This window comes from Cyprinus carpio, chromosome B22, assembly GCF_018340385.1.
Source record: "Cyprinus carpio isolate SPL01 chromosome B22, ASM1834038v1, whole genome shotgun sequence".
Taxonomy (NCBI): Eukaryota; Metazoa; Chordata; class Actinopteri; order Cypriniformes; family Cyprinidae; genus Cyprinus; species Cyprinus carpio.
This window is the reverse complement of record NC_056618.1, coordinates 15,702,699-15,721,896: the sequence shown is the minus strand read 5'-3', so window position 1 is coordinate 15,721,896 and position 19,198 is coordinate 15,702,699. Positions and strand designations below refer to the sequence as shown.

The 19,198-nt window shown below is 42.2% G+C and overlaps 1 protein-coding gene across 1 annotated transcript; it reads left to right on the top strand.

Moving 5' to 3' along the window:
* Nucleotides 1-1,253: 1,253 nt before the first annotated feature.
* Nucleotides 1,254-17,618, top strand: LOC122141619 (CD48 antigen-like). Its single transcript, XM_042749514.1, has 6 exons — nt 1,254-1,257; nt 3,638-3,892; nt 4,759-4,772; nt 8,040-8,082; nt 16,788-17,084; nt 17,161-17,618. Exons 1-6 carry the CDS (start codon nt 1,254-1,256, stop codon nt 17,310-17,312), a joined length of 765 nt encoding a protein of 254 aa, XP_042605448.1. The 3' UTR covers nt 17,313-17,618.
* Nucleotides 17,619-19,198: the final 1,580 nt, after the last annotated feature.

The window sequence follows — 19,198 nt, the reverse complement described above, 5'->3', positions numbered from 1 at the left end:
AGTGTCTGAGTACCACTAGAGAGGATTAAGATTAACGCTTATTCGCATCTAGACATAAGGATGAACGATATTAATCTGTGATCAAGTTTAGAAATTCAAGTTAATTCAGGGTATTTTCAGTGGTGGTGATTCGATTCAGGTATGAAGCACTCAAAACAAAGTATGGCTTTCGTTGTTTGGTTGTGGTATAGTTTGTTTGTTGCTCCGTCATCAAAATTTTATAATTCTCTTTTCTAGTTTATGTATTCTTTGTCATTTTTAGTACTTTCATTGTGGAATCAATTAAATTCATTTGAATGAAAATTAATAAGTTTTTTAAAATTGAAAGCACCAAATAGAAATCCATAAAATGAAAAAAGGGAGGTTTAATCAGCATGATTAATGTTTTGGTAATCTCACCTCGATTTGGCGCCCTCAGGAATTCAGATGTTGAATTTTACCCGCATTACCGTAATGGAGGAAATGAAAAAAAAAAAATGGTTTTACCATTGCCGAAAACCATGCTAACTTTACACCAAGAAACATAGGTAATAGAAATATTTATAAATAACGATTATATATATGAACAAACATTTACAATATAACACACACGCTGCCACACAAATATAGTTTGTTTTCTGCATTTGCATCTAAATGTGTCATATAGAGTTTCCTTTACAAAAAACAGCAGTATATAGAAACCCCAATGCAGTTCATAAATTCGCTCAAAACCTTTTGAGAACACGGTGCGCATTGATAACTTTTTTTGAAGTTTTTTTTAAAGTTACGCAATCAAATCAAGCTTAAATATTTACATTTTATTTTGATTTTTTAAGTGCACCCGTGCTTAAAGATATTTGTTCTTCGGCATGCATTGGTTAGTTTCATCAAAATATTTACCAGTGTTTGATCCAAATGGTATACAACGATTAAAATGGGAAATCTACTAACTAAATAGAAATATGCTTGGTGTGCATGAAACCTGAAGCTAATGAAATTAGAAGGTAAAGCCACCGAAAAAAAAAAAAAAATAAACACCAGCTGTATTGCATTTTCATTTTTCTTTTGTTCCAGTCTTCCATTGTTTTATACCGAGCATGTCAGGGCATTCAACGGCGTTCAGCGCGCAGTAATGAATTTTGGCTCAGAGTTCTAGCTCAGGAAGTGCCCAGGAAGTTGTCATGTTGCACTAAGTGACTCAAGTCGCATACCAGTTTCCACCACGCCTACGAAAGTAAGCTGTAGAATTGACAATTAACCAGATTCCGTGCACCATGGGTGAAGTATTGCATTCGAATGAAAGTCTGCATGGACTGCACAATTAAACACATCTGCTGCTCTAGCTACATATGTGACTGGCGTCCCATTAGAACTCCCATTTAAGAGTATATGAGTTTGTACATGTGTCATATTTTGGCGTAAAGAAAGTAATGAAAGTAGTAATGGTAATGAAAGTGGTGTTAATTGTATATATGCTGACAGCTGAAATGACGCATGTACCTCTACATTATCAGGCAGGAACGAGATGATCAGGGACTGAGCTTGTCTTAAAATGCTAACCACAATATCGCGATATGGCCTGATTTCTAAAAACAGCATTAGTAACAGCTAATATGACCATCAATGCAAATGAATTATTATTATTATTATTTTTTAAAGTAAATAAAAGATAAACTTATCAAAACACGAAATCAAGACATCAAATCTATCCTGTTTGTAAAAACCTATAAAAACTAAATATTAAAAAGCTCATCTCATCATTTAGATTCAGGAGTAATTCAAGTTGGTGTACAACCGATAAGTATAAACAACAGCAACTACTGTATGTTAGATTCGGTGGGCAAGACATAACCCGCCAAATGTAAACAGTTTCAAATGCTTTGACTAACATGGTGTTCAACAGCATACAATAAAGTGACCATACTGGGAACCCCAAAAACACATCAACACGCAGACAAGAAAATACCATCATCAAGAGCCATTAGGATTTTCTGAAAGAATGTAAAAGTGTGAACGAGTTTCTTGGGATAGTCCAAATGCAATGCATACATCAACCCAAGCAACAATGCAAATGCATCAACAATTCGGGACTTAGTGCTTTAAAAGGGTACATAACATACACAGTTTTCAACCTCCTCGTCATGTAATCTTGAGCACCTATAGTGTAGTACTGCATCCTTCTTTATCTCCAAAAGTCTTTAGTTTTGTCATCATATTTATAAAAGAAAAATACAGCCTTCCGATTCTCTCCTCGGAAAAAGCCGAGCTCCTGGAAAGGGGTCCCATGGGCGGAGCTCATCAATACTGATGTTTCGTAGTTGTTTCCATTAAACATATATTCCCCTTATGTGCTGATTCAAACCAAACAAAGACAGAATTCTGATGCAGTTGTAAAACTTACATGAATGGGGTCTTTTATCACTGGGAACGGCACTCCATTGTTTTAATAGCAAACGATGTGGCGATGTGCGACCAGGGCCTTGTTGATAAAACATTTGTCACTGAAAGATGACGAGGAACACCACAAACACACTTGTGCTACACTCGCGTGCTGCCCCGAAAAACAACACACCTGCATCCACTGTTTCGTGTAACCCTGGGTTCTTTGGGGAAGCGGAACACGGTAAACTTTCCTCACATTCCAAAAAACACACTTATTTGGAGACATTCTCGAACAAATCCTATGCAGCGCTGCCGACGATTTTCCGATGAAGCGCATTGATGAGCACGTTCTCGCTCTCCTCTGGTCGATGTGTGTGCGGGCGCACTTTTCCGAGAAAAAATGCTCATATAAGGAGTTCCACCCATTGTCTACATCATGAGATCCATGATCTAAAAAAAACAGCCGAAACTTGTACCAAACCGGAAGTAAGATTTTCGCCACAGAAATTCTCCGATATTCGTCCAAATATTTTTTTTTAAACTTTGGCCATGTTTAGCATGAGAATCCATCTCTTTAACACTGTGAACAATTCTGAATACATGAAACACCATTGTAGCCCCCCTTTAAGAGCGTTTTCTATGAGTAATTTTACGAACGTTCGTTCCCCAAAAATGGATTTAATACAGTCGCATGTAGCCATGCTTTAAGTGCGACACTAAGGAGTTGCTACCTGTTTGTCAATGAACAAAAAACAAATGAAATAAAAGAAGTAATGTAGGAAACATGCTTGAAATACTGAAAAAAAAAAGGAAAAAAAAAAAACTTACTGACATGAAGCCTCTGGGCCTGGAAAGCCATTCCATAAGGTGACATTTCAGCACATGACAAAAAGGATAGCGATTCCTAAGTAGCACTTAAAGCATGGCTACTTGCGACTTTGTTAAGTTTTTTTTTTTATGAAAAGCATGTGAAACAATAATGAACGATCGTGAAATTACTCATAGAAAACGCTCTTAAGTACTAAGATCAATTGTTATCGGGAAACCAGGCCCAGGACGTCTGTTCTGTCAGTGTCAGAAGTCAAAACGCCAGGTCACATACAACAGAAACTGCTTAAAACGTGCTGTTTACGGGTTCGTGCACTGACATGAACTGTCCGGAAACCGTGCCTTTTCATGTAGTGTGTGCAGTCGGTTGAGACTTTCTCTTTTAATTTAGTAAAGCATCATTAAATGTAATTACAAGTGTGGATAAGCCTGTTTCTGTTTTTGCAAGGTGATGCAGATGCAGTGGAGTCATTGATGGAGGGAGATCCAGTCACTCTACACACTTGTCATGTTAAAGTGATGGATAATGATCGGATTCAGTGGTGTTTTGAAAATGAAGCCTCTTTAATAGCTGAAATGAACGTAACAGCCAACAGTGTCACTGTAAATGATAATTATGACCGTAGATTCAGGGGCAGACTGGAGGTGAATCGTCAAACTGGATGTCTAACCATCACAAACATCAGAACTGAACATGCTGGACGTTATGGAGTACAGACCAACCATTCGATAGACACCTTCATTGTCAATGTCAGTGGTGAGTTTTATTTTGAATATGAATCGGTTTTATTTATTGCAGCTTTTATGTAAATCTAAAGAAGTACCTCATTTAAAGGTTTTATTCTTAAAATGATTAAATACAGATTTATATTTAACTCTCTATGTCAGACTGTTTTAAAAGGAGGGCTGTTTAGCAATTACAATGTTTCATCTACTTAAACGCATGATGTACCAGTTAACTTAATCTAACTAATCATACATTAATTTTGGCTGAGAAAATACCCCCTAAAAGATTATTTACAGACATTATTGTGTTAAATGGGAAAGCATTCAAAAGACTATTCAAAAAATAGCTTTAAAAAGAAATAATTAGATTTATTGTTGCAAAAACAATGATAATAAATGGATATTGATTTTTTTTAAATTTAATATTGAAATATTTTAATGAAGTTTAACACCCTGCCCCAGACTGACTGTACGTTACATTTCGAACAGTTGACTGTAAAAAATTATATTGTGTTATATTTTAAACACAATAGTGTCTGTTTTTGCTTACATTAACCAACAACAATATTAACTACTAAAGCCACAGCAGAACTGTTCTCCAGTCTCCAGCAGAACTGTTGGGTGTCTCCAGTCAACACAATTTCTGAATGAATCCATGTTTTGGATGAATCTGGTGAACCAATAAAAGAAAAAAAAAAAAAAAAAAAAAAAAAAACAAAATGATTCAATGGCCCATTCAAAAAGAGAGTTATTTACTTAATTCCTGAATGAATCTGTCATTTGAATGGATCGAATGAATGAATGACGCATAAAACATTTACCACCACCTACTGGCAGTTTTAGTTTTCTCAATTAAAGTATAATTTCTTTAAACATTAAAAAAAATGAAAGTTCTGTCATCGTTTACTCACCGTCATGTTGTTTCAAACCTGTATGACTTACTTTTTTGTGGAATTGTTGGTAACCAGGTTGTTTTGAGAGTAAGAGTGAGAGAGAGATTGTTTTTTTTTTTTTTTTTACACTTTATTAACATCACTTTTTCAATTCATCAGAAATTAACACCACAAAATATCAAACAACTCTCCCTCCACCACATTACAGACAGCATCCCTATAACACCACTGCTGTACAAAAGTTTGACATCATTCATTGCTCTATAATACCTCAAATCTATTATAATCCTAGATAATGCTATCTAAAACTGTCAGAATCTCATGACCATACACATTCTCAATATTGTTTCTTCTTGTAGTAAGTATAGCAAGTTTTGCTTGACCAGTAAGAATTTAATTAACTGCCATTTTATATTTTGCTTCTGGGCTATAACCAGCACACCCAGAATATATTTATGTTGAGTATATTCCTCTCCCCACTTACAAAAAAAAAAAAAAAACTCTACTCAATAGATCAAATAAAGGCATTGACCTTTTACATTCCATATAACAATGAAATACAGTCTCCCTATATCCACCAAACATACACATGTCATCAGTGCTGGGATTAACAACAGAGTAAATGCATTAACTGCTACAATTCCATGCAAAAACATCCACTGTAAATCCTCAACACATTTTGTCAATGGTGGTTTATACAAACAACTCTCCACACTGGTATCATTCCCTCATTTAAAACAAATTTACTTCTCCATTCTGCATCATTTCTCTTATCCAAAGATGCCTTATTATACACTTTCACAAAACATTTATACAACATTTTCCCCCCAGCATAGTTAAGTCCAAATTCTTAAACTCTTCCAAATCTAATAAAGATCCTGATATATCTTTTTAAATATGGTGTGAAACCAAGTTTTGGAAAAGGGTCTGTCCAATCCAAAGTAATAATACCCATCTTTAAAACCTTTTAGTAAACTCATTCCTCCTCCGTTAACTTACTTTTCCAAAGTTCAATTATCTTTGCAGTGTGATGAGTTGATCTCTGTCCCATCAAGTTGGCCACAGCATCCACATTATTCAGTTCAGTCCCAGCCACATCTACAATATGCTTCAGTTGAACAGTTCTAGAGGAGCACAGTGTCTGTGTGAGTCCCAACATGCTCTCATTTACTTACATCGAAACATGGCTCCTTTAACCAAAGGTCCTTCAATCAAACAGAACAATGAGCATGTTTTTTTTTTCAATCTGTGAACAATAAAACATGTCTAAACTTTAAAAAGTCCACATTAAAAAGATGGTAGTCCACTTAAACCAATGTTCTTTGAATCCATTAGAAAAAGAGCAGCATCCAATCCAAGATTTTCTACTCTTTTTAAAAAATTGTTCTAGTTGTCATTTGCCATACCAGCTCTTCAGAAGTTTTTAAAAGGGTCTGAAGAGCTGGTATGGCTAATGTCAACTAGAACAATTTTAACCTATAACCCACTTTGCAAGTGCACCATACCCTTTCCGCCTTCCTCTTTTGGCAAGTATATCACACTTTGGGGTATCCAGTGTAGTTTTTCCCAAAATAAATTAACTAACATTGACCATAACTTTGGCAAAAGGCCAATAGGTGGATTCAGGCAAGACAGTTTGTGCCACAAAAGTTGATGCTACTAAGTTATTGAGAAAAAAAATAAAATAAAATAAATTTGTTGGATGAATCCAAGTCCATTTTTTTTAAGTCTACCCTTCTATCTTTTCCACAATTCCTTCCCAGGGCAAAATGAAATTAAACCAAAATTATTTACCACAGAGACCAAATTACAGTCTTTTTGGCTATTACTTAACACCATAACCTATCGTCAGCAAAATTCCTCGTAACAATTCCACAGGAAGTCCATCAATACCTGGAGACTTCCCACCCTCCATACTTTTGAGGGCATTCAGAAGCTCCTGATTAGATAAAGGTCTTTCCAGCTGCGCCTTTGAAGCTTTAGCAACAATGGGCAATCCTTGGTAGAAACTGGCAGACAGTAAGCTGTTTTCTTCATATTCACTCTTATATAGCTCCCCATAGAACCTTACAGCTCTCCGTCTTATAACATCTGATTCAATTAACACATGTCCATTTTCAGATAATAAAGAGTGAATATATCGGCACTGGCCATTTTTTTTTTCTTCTCCAGACTGAAAAAAAAAAAAAAAAAAAAAAAATTTGGACAAAGCATCCATTTCAGTAAAATTCTGATACCTTGACCTTACCAAAGCTTCCTGTGCCTTTTACCAAGCATATTCTCTAAAAAAGATTTTTTGGACTTTAATAATGTCTCAGCTTGTCTTGATTGCTATTTTTAACATCAGCTAAAGCTTGTAAATTTACTATTTCAGACTCCAATTTTATCATAGCATGTGTAATATCTTGAGAAACATTGAAATCATACTGTTAACAGAGCAATTTTAATAAAATTTTTCCATAATCCCACCATTGTCTCAAATCACTAAAACATTGCTTTCTTAACTGAAATTGCTTCCAAAAGAAACAGAACACTTTCTTAAACTTCAAATCACTTAACGATGTATTAAAATGCCAAAATGCACTTTTTAACCTTGACATTCGCAATAAAAACCTGGCATACAACCAAAGAATGGTCAGTAAAACCAACTGGCACAATTTCACATCTTCTCACAACATTTACATGGTGCTTAAAACAATAAAAAAATCAAGTCTTGCCATAGAAAGAAAATTCTCTCTTGTATGTAACCATGTATATTGTGTCACATTACCATTACATTCTCTCCCTGTATCATATAAGCTGTGTGTCTCTATTAATTTCCAGAGTACTCGACTTGAAGTCGTATGAGGCTCCACATGATTGCTGTACATAACTAATTTTCTGTGTAATTAAAATTTCCACCCAACCACGCATATTCATCATTTTTATAGTTCTATAAAATTGTATTTATACTGTCGAGAAAAATAACTCTTTCTGTACCATGTGTAGGAACACAGACATTTATAAAAACCATCTTATATTTTTCAAATTCAGCCCGTGTTATTCCAGCTATTACTACTAATAATAATAATAAACTTTATTTTCTATAGCGCCTTTAAAAGTTACATCTCAAAGTGCTTTACCAAGGCATACAGAAAGAAAGAAAAAAAAATAAAAATAAAATAAAAAACAAATAAAAATACATTGAGAAACATATCACATATATGCTAACCAGAAAAAATACGTTTTAAGAGAACATTTAAAAATACTAAGGGATTCAGCCTGTCTTATTTCAGTAGGAAGAGAGTTCCAGAGTTTAGGTGCCACAGAAGAGAAGGCCCGGTCACCCATAGAGTGTAAACGAGTTACAGGAATAGTTAAAAAGCCAGAATCTGATGAACGAAGATTACGCATTGGGGTGTAGACAGTTAAAAGTTCAGTCAGATATTCTGGAGCTAAACCATGCAGGGCCTTGTAGGTAAGCATAAGAATTTTAAAATCAACGCGAAACCTGACCAGAAGCCAGTGCAAGGACTCCAAGACTGGAGAGATGTGCTCACTTGTCCCTGGAACTTGTCAGGACTCTGGCCGCTGCGTTTTTGAACATACTGCAATCTGCCTAAAGTAGATTTCGAGACCCCGCGAGCAAAGCATTACAGTAGTCTATTCGAGAAAAGACAAATGTATTGATCAGTTTTTCAGCCACTGAAAAAGACAACATGGGACGCAGTCTTGCAATGTTTCTAAGGTGAAAAAATGATACTTTAACCATGTTCTGAACATGAGGATCAAAAGTTAAGTTTGAATCAAATATCACCCCCAGATTTTTTAATTTAGCTTGAAACTCCATAACAGACCCATCCATTGTTTACATTTAAAATATTAGCTTTACGTATTACAGTACCTCTTCCACCTGATATGATATAGGCAAAACACTTTTTGAAAATAAAACAGCCTCACCACCTCTGTTAGAACTCATATGCGTTAACAACACTTCTCCCTCCCATTCCCTTTTCCAGTCAATAGCATTGATGTGATCACTATAAGTTTCTTGTACATACATCAATGTTCTTCTGTTTAATTAGTTCAAACCACCAACATTCTTTTCTGTATATCTCTTGCACCATTTATTTTGAAACCCATTTATTTTTGAGTGAACCCACCCTTACTGCACCTATTAATAAAAGAAAATTAACAGAAAATATCCCTTAAAACAAAGGAAACAAACAAATCATGTTGTTTCAAACCCATTTTCTGTTTGTAGTTCTTGTCTCAGTTTACCAACAAATTTTTAAGCCTATAAATCTCTTGAACTGCAAATTGATCAGTTCCTTCACTCCCTCATTAATGTTCCAACTGTCTCAATAAACATTCTCTGATCAGAAAAAAAAAAAAACTCCACGACTTGAATTAATAATTACTCCTTTGCTTTCCAATGTTTCTATTGTCCAGTTACCTCACTATCAGAATCATCTATTGTACTCTGTTCACTCTCATCACATTTATCATTGCAGATGCTAGCTCTTTACATATTTAACTTTGGCCTTTTCCTTTTAACAGAACGTTTTAAAAATCTCCTCTTCATTCTCTACTTCGCTGCCCATTCCTTCTCCTTCTAGAACTGTTTCTACAGCCTCAATCACATTACTGAAATTAGAACTTATATCTTCTTGTCCCCTCTCATCTATCTCTTCTATCTATGTATCCTTCATCTGTTCAACCACCTGCTCATTTGTCACATTATCTTGTAGCTGCTCCCCACATTTACACCACCCCCATCCACAACAGTCACATCATCGGTCCTCTCTGGACTGGCACGTCTTACAATGCCCCTCCTGTCCACATCCAAAACACCTCATTGTTTCACATGATGCAAAGACAATATAGTCATACCCATCCATCTTAAATTTAAAGGCCACACTAAGCTCATCTGTTTCACTTTTCAGGATCATGTGAACCTGGCATCTAAAACATACAACATGTTTCAATAAAGGTGATTTACAACCTAGGGGAGAGACTATTTTTTTGAGAGACTATTTTTCCATGCCTTGATAATTCTGCCAATAATAAATTGTCCTTTATGAAAGGAGGAACATTTGACAATGTAATCTTCCCTGCTGGCTGAACCAAAGGCATTACTGGGGTAAACGTATCTTTTATTATTACCCCACTTTGAACCACACTGTTCACTTTTTCCACAGCGTTGAGAAAAACAACAACAGCACTATTCATTTTCGACGCTGGCAAAATATTCTCATACACGACAACCTTTCCAACCAAAAACTACATTCCTCAACTAAATTAAAAACTGACACAAATAATAAAGAATACGATTTAAGAAAGAAGGAACAAAAACTTACTCGTACAGCACCACACTCACCCCGACACCACCCACTCACTCCCAACATCCACTCAGAGAGAGAGAGAGAACGTCTAGGTTAAGTATGTAACCCTCGTTCCCTGAAGGATGGAACGGAGACGTTACATCAGAAAGAGACTGACGAATGGGGTCTTGCCTGAGACCCCAATCACCTTCGAGTGGTAACAAAATGAGCCAATGTTACACAATGTACCTTGGTCTGCGGGATTTGCATCCCGAGCTCCGCCCTGCTGTGTGGGTATATAAGGAGCAGTGCAAGCAACTCGCATTCAAGTCTTCGCTGAGGAACCGAGCCCAGTGACCCGGCCGTTCAGCGGAACAGCGATGTGGCAAAGGGAAGTAACGTCTCTGTTCCCTCCTTCAGGAAACGATGGTTACATACGTAACCTAGACGTTCCCTTTCAGTCGGTCACGTTCTACGTTACGTCAGAAAGAGACTGACGAAAATGCACCCTTAAAAAAATCCAAAATTGCACTCTTCCAGTGACCCGTGTGAGTGATAGCACCCTGTTGTGAGGCCAGCACGAGTGAGGGTCTATACCTGACACAGAATACACTGGGTAGCATATTCCAGCTGGACGTATGCTAGCAGGCTGCCTGCTCATAGCAGGACTTACAGAGGCAGGTATCAACTGAGAGGTGGTGATACAAATGAATTCTGAGGTACCCAGCCCGCAGGGTGGAAGTTTCAATGACAGAGCTGGCAAGGTGCTTGCCAAGGGAAAGACACATGCTATGAAGAGACTTACTGTGGAAAAACACATGTGGGATTGCCCAGAAAAGGGGAATCACAACACATGGAAGCACCTAGTCCCACACAGGGCTGACTGATAGGGCATACACACAAGTGCTGGACGTCGACAGTGCTGGAGGAACCCAGGGTTCTGAACTGAGGAACTCACCTGAGGGGAATAGCGCATGCATCCAGTCCGTGGAGTGGAATGGCGCAGCAAGCGAATTGACACCGAGCAGGTCCTTACTGGCCCGAAGGGGGGAGTACCCGGGAGGACACAGGCTCTACACGGAGATTATAAAATCTCCCAAACATGTTAGGTGTCGCCCGGCCCGCAGCTCTACAGATGTCTGTTAGCGAGGCACCATGCGCCAGCGCCCAGGAGGAGGCTACACTCCTAGTTGAGTGAGCTCTCACCCTTAGGGGGCATGGCAGATCTTGAACCTGATAAGCCAAGACAATAGCATCCACTATCCAGTGGGATAACCTCTGCTTGGAGACAGCCCTTCTGCTGGCCTCCATAACAAACAAAGAGCTGGTCTGAGGTCCTGAAGCACTGAGTTCTGTCTACGTAAGTGCGGAGCGCACGTACTGGACCAAGCAGCGCCAGGGCTGGGTCTGCTTCCTCCAGGGACAGCGCTTGCAAGTTCACCATCTGATCTCTATAAGGAGTTGTGGGAACTTTGGGCATGTATCCAGGCCGGGGTCTCAATATAACATGAGAGTTGGCTGGCCCAAATTCCAGGCACGCTTCATCAACTGAAAATCCCTGCAGGTCTGCGACCCTCTTACCTGAAGCCAAAGCCGTCAGGAGCACAGTCTTCAATGATAAAAACTTTAGCTCTACTGAGAGCAAGGGTTCGAAGGGAGCCCTCTGCAGTGCAGATAGAACCACTGCGAGGTCCCAAGAGGGAACTTGATGAGGCCAAGGTGGATTGAGCCTCCTGGCCCCTCTCAGGAACCTGATGACCAGATCATGCTTCACAAGAGACTTACCATCAACAGGGTCATAGTGAGCCAAAATGGCGGCCACATAGACCTTCAGGGTGGAAGGAGACAGCCTTCGTTCCAACGCTTCCTGAAGAAAGGAAAGCACTGACCCAATCGGGCATCTCCAGGGATCTTCACAGCGTGAAGAACACCAGGTGACGAAGAGGTTCCACTTCAAAGCATAGGCGTGTCTGGTAGACAAGGCTCTAGCCGAGGTGATGGTAGCTACCACCTGAGGTGGCAAGGTACCTAAACCTTCTGTGACCCGTCCAGAACCCAGACATGTAGGTTCCAAAGATCGGGACGCGGGTGCCAGAGGGTGCCCCATCTCTGAGAAAGAAGGTCTTTCCTCAGAGGAATTGGCCAGGGAGGGGCTGTCGCGAGGAGTACAAGTTCGACCTGCTCCTCGTCCTCCGGGGCCAAAATGGCGCAACCATGAGGACTTGCTCCTCATCCTCCCTGATCTTGCACAAGATCTCTGGGCAAGAAGGCTCACTGGGGGAAACGCATACCTGCGCAGGCCCAGCGGCCAGCTGTGCGCCAGAGCGTCCGTGCCAAGGGTATCCTCGTTCATGGAGTAAAACAACTGGCAGTGGGAATTTTCTGGAGAGGCAAACAGGTCTACCTGAGCATCTCCAAAGTTTTCCCAAATGAGCTGAACCATCGGGGGGTGGAGTCTCCATTCCCCGGGGCGAGACTGCTGATGTGAAAGCTCGTCGGCTGCATGATTGAGCCTGCCCGGAATGTGAATGGCACGAAGTGACCTCAGATGCTTCTGACTCCACAAGATGAGATGACAAGCGAGTTGCGACATGCGGTGGGAGCATAGACCGCACTGACGGTTGATGTACGCTTCGGTCGCAGTGTTATCCGTACGGACCAGAACGTGTTGTCCTTCAGCAGGGCCCTGAAGCGGTGCAGAGCAAGCCGTACTGCTAGCAACTCGAGGCAGTTGACATGCCACTGAAGTTGAGGTCCTGTCCAGGAACCTGACGCAGCATGCCCGTTGCACATGGCACCCCAGCCCGTGGCAGAGGCATCTGTTGACACAACAACATGTCTGGACACTGGTTCTAGGGGAACGCCAGCCCGTAGAAATGAGAGGTCCAACCACGAGGTGAAGGTTCGGAGGCAGGCCAGAGTGACGGTCACTCGGAGGGTGCCCTGTTGCCATGCCCATCTCGGGACTCGGTCGTGAAAACCATGTGCTGAAGCGGTCTCATATGGAGCAACCCAAGCGGTATTACTGCCGCTGCGGATGCCATATGCCCCAGGAGCCTCTGAAACAGTTTCAGTGGAACCGCTCTCTTGCCCTCTAATTGACTTGGCAATTCAGCAGTGACTGCGCGTGCTCGTTTGTAAACATGGTGACCGAGTCTATTTCCATACTGAGAAAAGAGATCCTCTGCACAGAGGAGAGTTTGCTCTTTCCCCAGTTGACCCGAAGACCCAGACGGCTGAGGTGTCTGAGCAACAGATCCCTGTGCTCGCACAACCATGCTTGAGAGTTGGCTAGAATCAGCCAGTCATCGAGGTAGTTGAGGATACGGACACCTTGTTCCCTGAGAGGAGCCAGGGCTCCCTCCGTGACTTGCACTGATATGCCTGCCCCTCGAAAGCAAACCGAAGAAACGGTCTGTGTCGAGGAAGAATGGAGACATGAAAGTACGCGTCCTTCAGGTCGATTGCTGCAAACCAATCCAACGGACGAATGCATTCGAAAATGCGCTTGGGCGTTAGAATCTTGAACGGAAATCTGTGAAGAGCTCGGTTTTAAGGCACGCAAATCCAGGATTGGCCGTAATCCACCTGTTTTCTTGGGTACTATGAAGTAGAGGCTGTAAAAGCCGGACTTCATGTCGGCTGGAGGGACCGGCTCCTTTGCCAGCAGGGTCGCGACCTCTGCACGCATGACAGGAGAATCCTTGTCCACCATCGTCACGCGAACACCCCGAAACCTGGGGGACGCCAGACGAACTGAATTTCGTAGCTGAGCCTGATCATTCAGATGAGCCAGCGGGACAGCCTGGGGAGCTCTAGCCAGGCTCCCAGAAACCGATCTAGCGGGGTCAAGGGAACTACAGGCGTACCCACAATGGGGCAGCGAGGCGGAGCAGACAGCCCCAGCATGGGAGGCATAGCGTCCCTTAGCTGGGGCGGAGTGCGAGCACTCGTCTGATTCCGAGTGGCAAAGAGGGCATGAGAAGGCAATGCATTCTTGAGCCGGCTCTGCATGAAAACTGGCAAGGGGAGAGGGGAACGAGAGAGGCGAGGAAGCACGTGGCCAACTGTCGTCCGTGGCCTCTTGGGACCCGGAGGTAGAGGAAACATCTCTTTTAATGAAAGTTTGGGTACCACTCCGCTGAGTGGCGGAACAAAAAGAAAACGAGAACAAAGGATTCTCCCCCAGCCCTCCTCCGGGGGAAGGAGTGGTCCTGCTACCATCTCCTGATGAGCTGACATCCCCAACTCTGGGTTGTCCATCTCAGGAACGCCGCTTGGCCTGACGCTTGGCAGGTTTAGGGTCAGAGACGGGCTGCGCTGCCTTTCTGCGGCCATCTCCTCGCTGCGGCCGGGGTGAAGGCCGCTGCTGTGGCTGAGCGGGAGTGGAGGAGACCACAGGGGGGCGCCCTCGACGATGAGCAGGCTGAGGTGGCTGCGCCAGTGGCAGTGTGGAGGCAGCAGCAGGCCGCTGGGGCAGGATGTGTTTGATGGCCTCAGACTGCTTCTGGGCGGCAGAGAACTGCTGGGCAAAATTCTCCACCACGTAGCCGAAGAGGCCAGCCTGGGAGACCAGGGAGTTGAGGAGCTGAGTCCGATCAGACTCCCTCATGTCTGCCAGGTTTAGCCATAGGTGGCGCTCCTGGACCACAAAGGTGGACATCACCTGACCCAGGGAGCGCGCAGTAACCTTCGTCGGTAGCAGTGCTCGCCTCCTGCAAAACCCCTGGGTCAGCACTGCCCCCGTGCATCTCTTTGAGCACCTTGGCCTGGTAGACCTGAAGAGTGGCCATGGCGTGCAGGGCAGAAGCGGCCTGACCCGCAGCACTGTAAGCCTTGGCCACAAGCGTGAATGAGAACTTACAGGCCTTGGAGGGAAGCTTGGGACCACCACGCCATGCGGAGGTGCTCTGAGGACACAGTTGCATCACAACAGAACGTTTCACTGGGGGAATCCCAGCATACCCCTTGGCCGCTCCGCCATCGAGGGCAGTGAAGGCGGAGGAAGCACCAGAACGGTTTCGGGCAGTTAAAGGTGCCTGCCATGAACTGGTCATTTCCTGGTGCACTTCCGAGAAGAAGGGAACCAGCGGGGGGGGTGCTGGCGATCAGCACGAGCAGGCCCCAGGAACCAATCATCCAGCCTCGAGCGCTTGGGACAGGGTGGAGGATTCCACTCAAGCCCGATGCTCTCAGCTGCCCGTGAAAGCACAGCCGTCAATTCGGGATCAGACTCGGGCTACGCTGGCACTCCCGAGGGAGGCAACGCAGCCAAATCCTCATCTCTGAGGACTCAAGCCCACCTTGTGATGTGGCGATTGACATTAGGTCTTCCTCCTGAGCCCCGAATGAGATGTCAGGAAGCCTGAGAGGGTCCAGCAAACTCATCCGGAAACTCAACCGGCTGCAGCGTTTGTGAGGGGGGTGTGGCCCGAGGAGGCTGGCTCGTCGGGGAAGCCCACACGGTAACCCTCAGATCACCCTGGCAACCAACCGAAGTAGCCCTCTTACGAGAAGAGGAGCTAGAACGGGGTGTGGCAGAGGGGACTCTATACCTTTTAAGATAATCGAGTCTCGATCTTAACGCCGAGATGGTCATGTCCCTGCAGTGAGAACATGAGTCATCCATGAACGCAGTCTCAGTGTGCTGAAAGCCCAGACATGTGACACAGCGATCGTGGCCGTCATGAGGAGCCATATATTGACCGCACCCAGAAACACACAGGCAGAATGACATCTTTAAAAAGACGCAAACTCAACCCGTTTACTCTTTTAGAAATAGTTCCTTCAGTGGTGCTGAAGCACTCAGGGGAACGCGGGAGCTGAAGGCAGGAAGCTCAGACGAACCGCTGAATCGCGCCGTCACACCAACACCAGCTGACTCGCTTGTAAACACTCCGGTGAAAGCAGCAAGCTATGTGCTCGGCTCCAAAGCTTGAATGCGAGTTGCTTGCGCTGCTCCTTATGTACCCACACAGTGGGGCGGAGCTCGCGATGCAAATTCCGCAGACCAAGGTACATTGTGTACCATTGGCTCATTTTGTTACCACTCGAAGGTGATTGGGCTCTCGGGCGTAGAACGTGAAAGGGAACAGTTGTGTCTGTGAATTGCCTTAGTTTGTGCAGCTCTCTCTGCAAAGTATGAAGTTGTGAATTTAGTTACTTAATCAGCAATTTTAACTCCTCTTAACTGAGAAATACAATTTAGCAATTCAGTCTTGAAGCTATTTTATTAAATAAACTCACAGGGCAGCACTGACATGTTTTTGTGCCCCTGAATGTTTCTGTATCTGTGCTGCGTTATCTCCGATCTCTCTCTCTCTCTCTCTCTCTCTCTCTCTCTCTCTCTCTCTCTCTGTGTGTGTGTGCATGTGTGTCACTGAAAGCAGCAAATTAAACTGGAAAGGTAATTAAACTGACCTGGAACTACATTTGCATTAAAATGTATTAATGTATACCTGGGAGCAAATCAGCACAGAGATTCACCATCAATTTGAATATTATATTTATTGAGATTCAGTGTGTTTTAAGTGTTCACTTAATTTTTTGAGCAGTGTGTATCAGATTGTTTTAAACTTTCTACTTTTGATCAGTCTTGGTTCTTTCAATGTTTCTTCCTCGTCTTCTTCAACATCTTCCTTCATCCTCATTTATCTCTGTTCTCTTGTGTTTTCAGTTCGTCTGCCTGTTCCTGTCATCAGCAGTAACTCTACAAACTGTTCATCATCATCATCATCATCATCATATTGTTCATTGGTGTGTTCAGTGTTGAATGTGAGTCATGTGACTCTCTCCTGGTACAAAGGAAACAGTTTATTGTCCAGGATCAGTGTGTCTGATCGCAGCATCAGTCTCTCTCTACCTCTGGAGGTGGAATATCAGGATAAAATCACCTACAGCTGTGTGCTCAACAATTCCATCATCAACCAGACTCAACATCTGGACATCAGTCAACTCTGTCACACATGTTCAGGTACAGCAGAGCTGATATTAGTTGATGTTGGTGCTGATATTAGCGTTTATTGAATGAGCTGATTATTATTCCTCAGACTCTGTCCACTGTTGTGGTTCTACTGGAGCTGTGATCCGATTGGTCCTCTCTGCTCTGGTGGGCGTGGCTACTGTCATTTTTCTGGTTCATGACTTCAGATCCAGAAGAGCTGAACAAGATCATGCACGTATTCCCTCGCCACAAACCTAAATTATGATGTAATTTTTTCTACAACAATTTTGTTTATCATTGATTATTCTTTTGTATTATGCTTTTGATGTTCATTTATTAGCAAATCATTTTCACTCTAAAAGATTATTAATAAAGTAACATTCACATATATGCTCAGCATTACAAAAGTGAATGTTATGATAAATACCATGATTCATCAATATTACAATGCCTTTTTAAACTTTTTTTTTTTACAATCTTAATTTTGTTACAATGTTAGCTTTCATATTTTCTGGGGCTGTAAAAAACTTTAAAATGCACCTGTCTTGTAGTTTTGAGTCACACAGATCTCACTTTACTACTGCTGTCCATTTGGCATCTGTACAGGTGCTGGTCATATAATTAGAATATCGTCAAAAAGTTGATTTGATTTCCATTCAAAAAGTGAAACTTGTATATTATATTCATTCATTACACACTGACTGATATATTTCAAATGTTTATTTCCCAAAAAAAATATGATTATAACTGACAACTAAGGAAAATCACAAATTCAGTATCTCAGAAAATTAAAATATAACTTAAGACCAATACAAAGAAAGGATTTTTAGAAATCTTGGCCAACTAAAAAGTATAAAAAAAATGAAAAGTATGAGCATGTACAGCACTCAATACTTAGTTGGGGCTCCTTTTGCCTGAATTACTGTAGCAATGCGGCGTGGCATGGAGTCGATCAGTCTGTGGCACTGATCAGGTGTTATGAGAGCCCAGGTTGCTCTGATAGTGGCCTTCAGCTCTTCTGCATTGTTGGGTCTGGCATATCGCATCTTCCTCTTCCCAGGTCAGGCGAGTTTGCTTGCCAATTAAGAACAGGGATACCATGGTCCTTAAACCAGGTACTAGAAGCTTTGGCACTGTGTGCAGGTGCCAAGTCCTGTTGGAAAATGAAATCTGCATCTCCATAAAGTTGGTCAGCAGCAGGAAGCATGAAGTGCTCTAAAACTTCCTGGTATACGGCTGTGTTGACCTTGGACCTCAGAAAACACAGTGGACCAACACCAGCGGATGACATGGCACCGCAAACCTTCACTGACTGTGGAAACTTTACACTGGACCTCAAGAAATGTGGATTGTGTGCCTCTCCTCTCTTCCTCCAGACTCTGGGACCCTGATATCCAAAGGAAATGCAAAATTTTACTTTCATCAGAGCACATAACTTTGGACTACTCAGCAGCAGTCCAGTCCTTTTTGAAGCGAGACGCTTCTGACGCTGTCCGTTGTTCAAGAGTGGCTTGACACAAGGAATGCGGCAGCTGAAACCCATGTCTTGCATATGTCTTTGTGTAGTGGTTCTTGAAACACTGACTCCAGCTGCAGTCCACTCTTTGTGAATCTCCCCCACATTTTGGAATGGGTTTTGTTTTTACAATCCTCTCCAGGGTGCGGTTATCCCTATTGCTTGTACACTTTTTTTTATCACATCTTTTCCTTCCCTTCACCTCTCAATTAATGTGCTTGGACACAGAGCTCTGTGAACAGCCAGCCTCTTTTGCAATTACTTTTTGTGTATTGCCCTCCTTGTGCAAGGGTGTCAATGGTTGTCTTTTGGACAACTGTCAATTCAGCAGTCTTCCCCATGATTGTATAGCCTACAGAACTAGACTGAGAGACCATTTAAATTGCGGCTGCAGGTGTTTTGAGTTAATTAACTGATTAGAGTGTGGCATCAGGTGTCTTCAATGTTGAACCTTTTCACAATATTCTAATTTTCTGAGATAATGAATTTGGCATTTTCCTTAGTTGTCAGTTATAAACATCAAAATTAAAAGGAATAAACATTTGAAATATATCAGTCTGTGTGTAATGAATAAATATAATATTCAAGTTTCACTTTTTGAATGGAATTAGTGAAATCAACTTTTTGA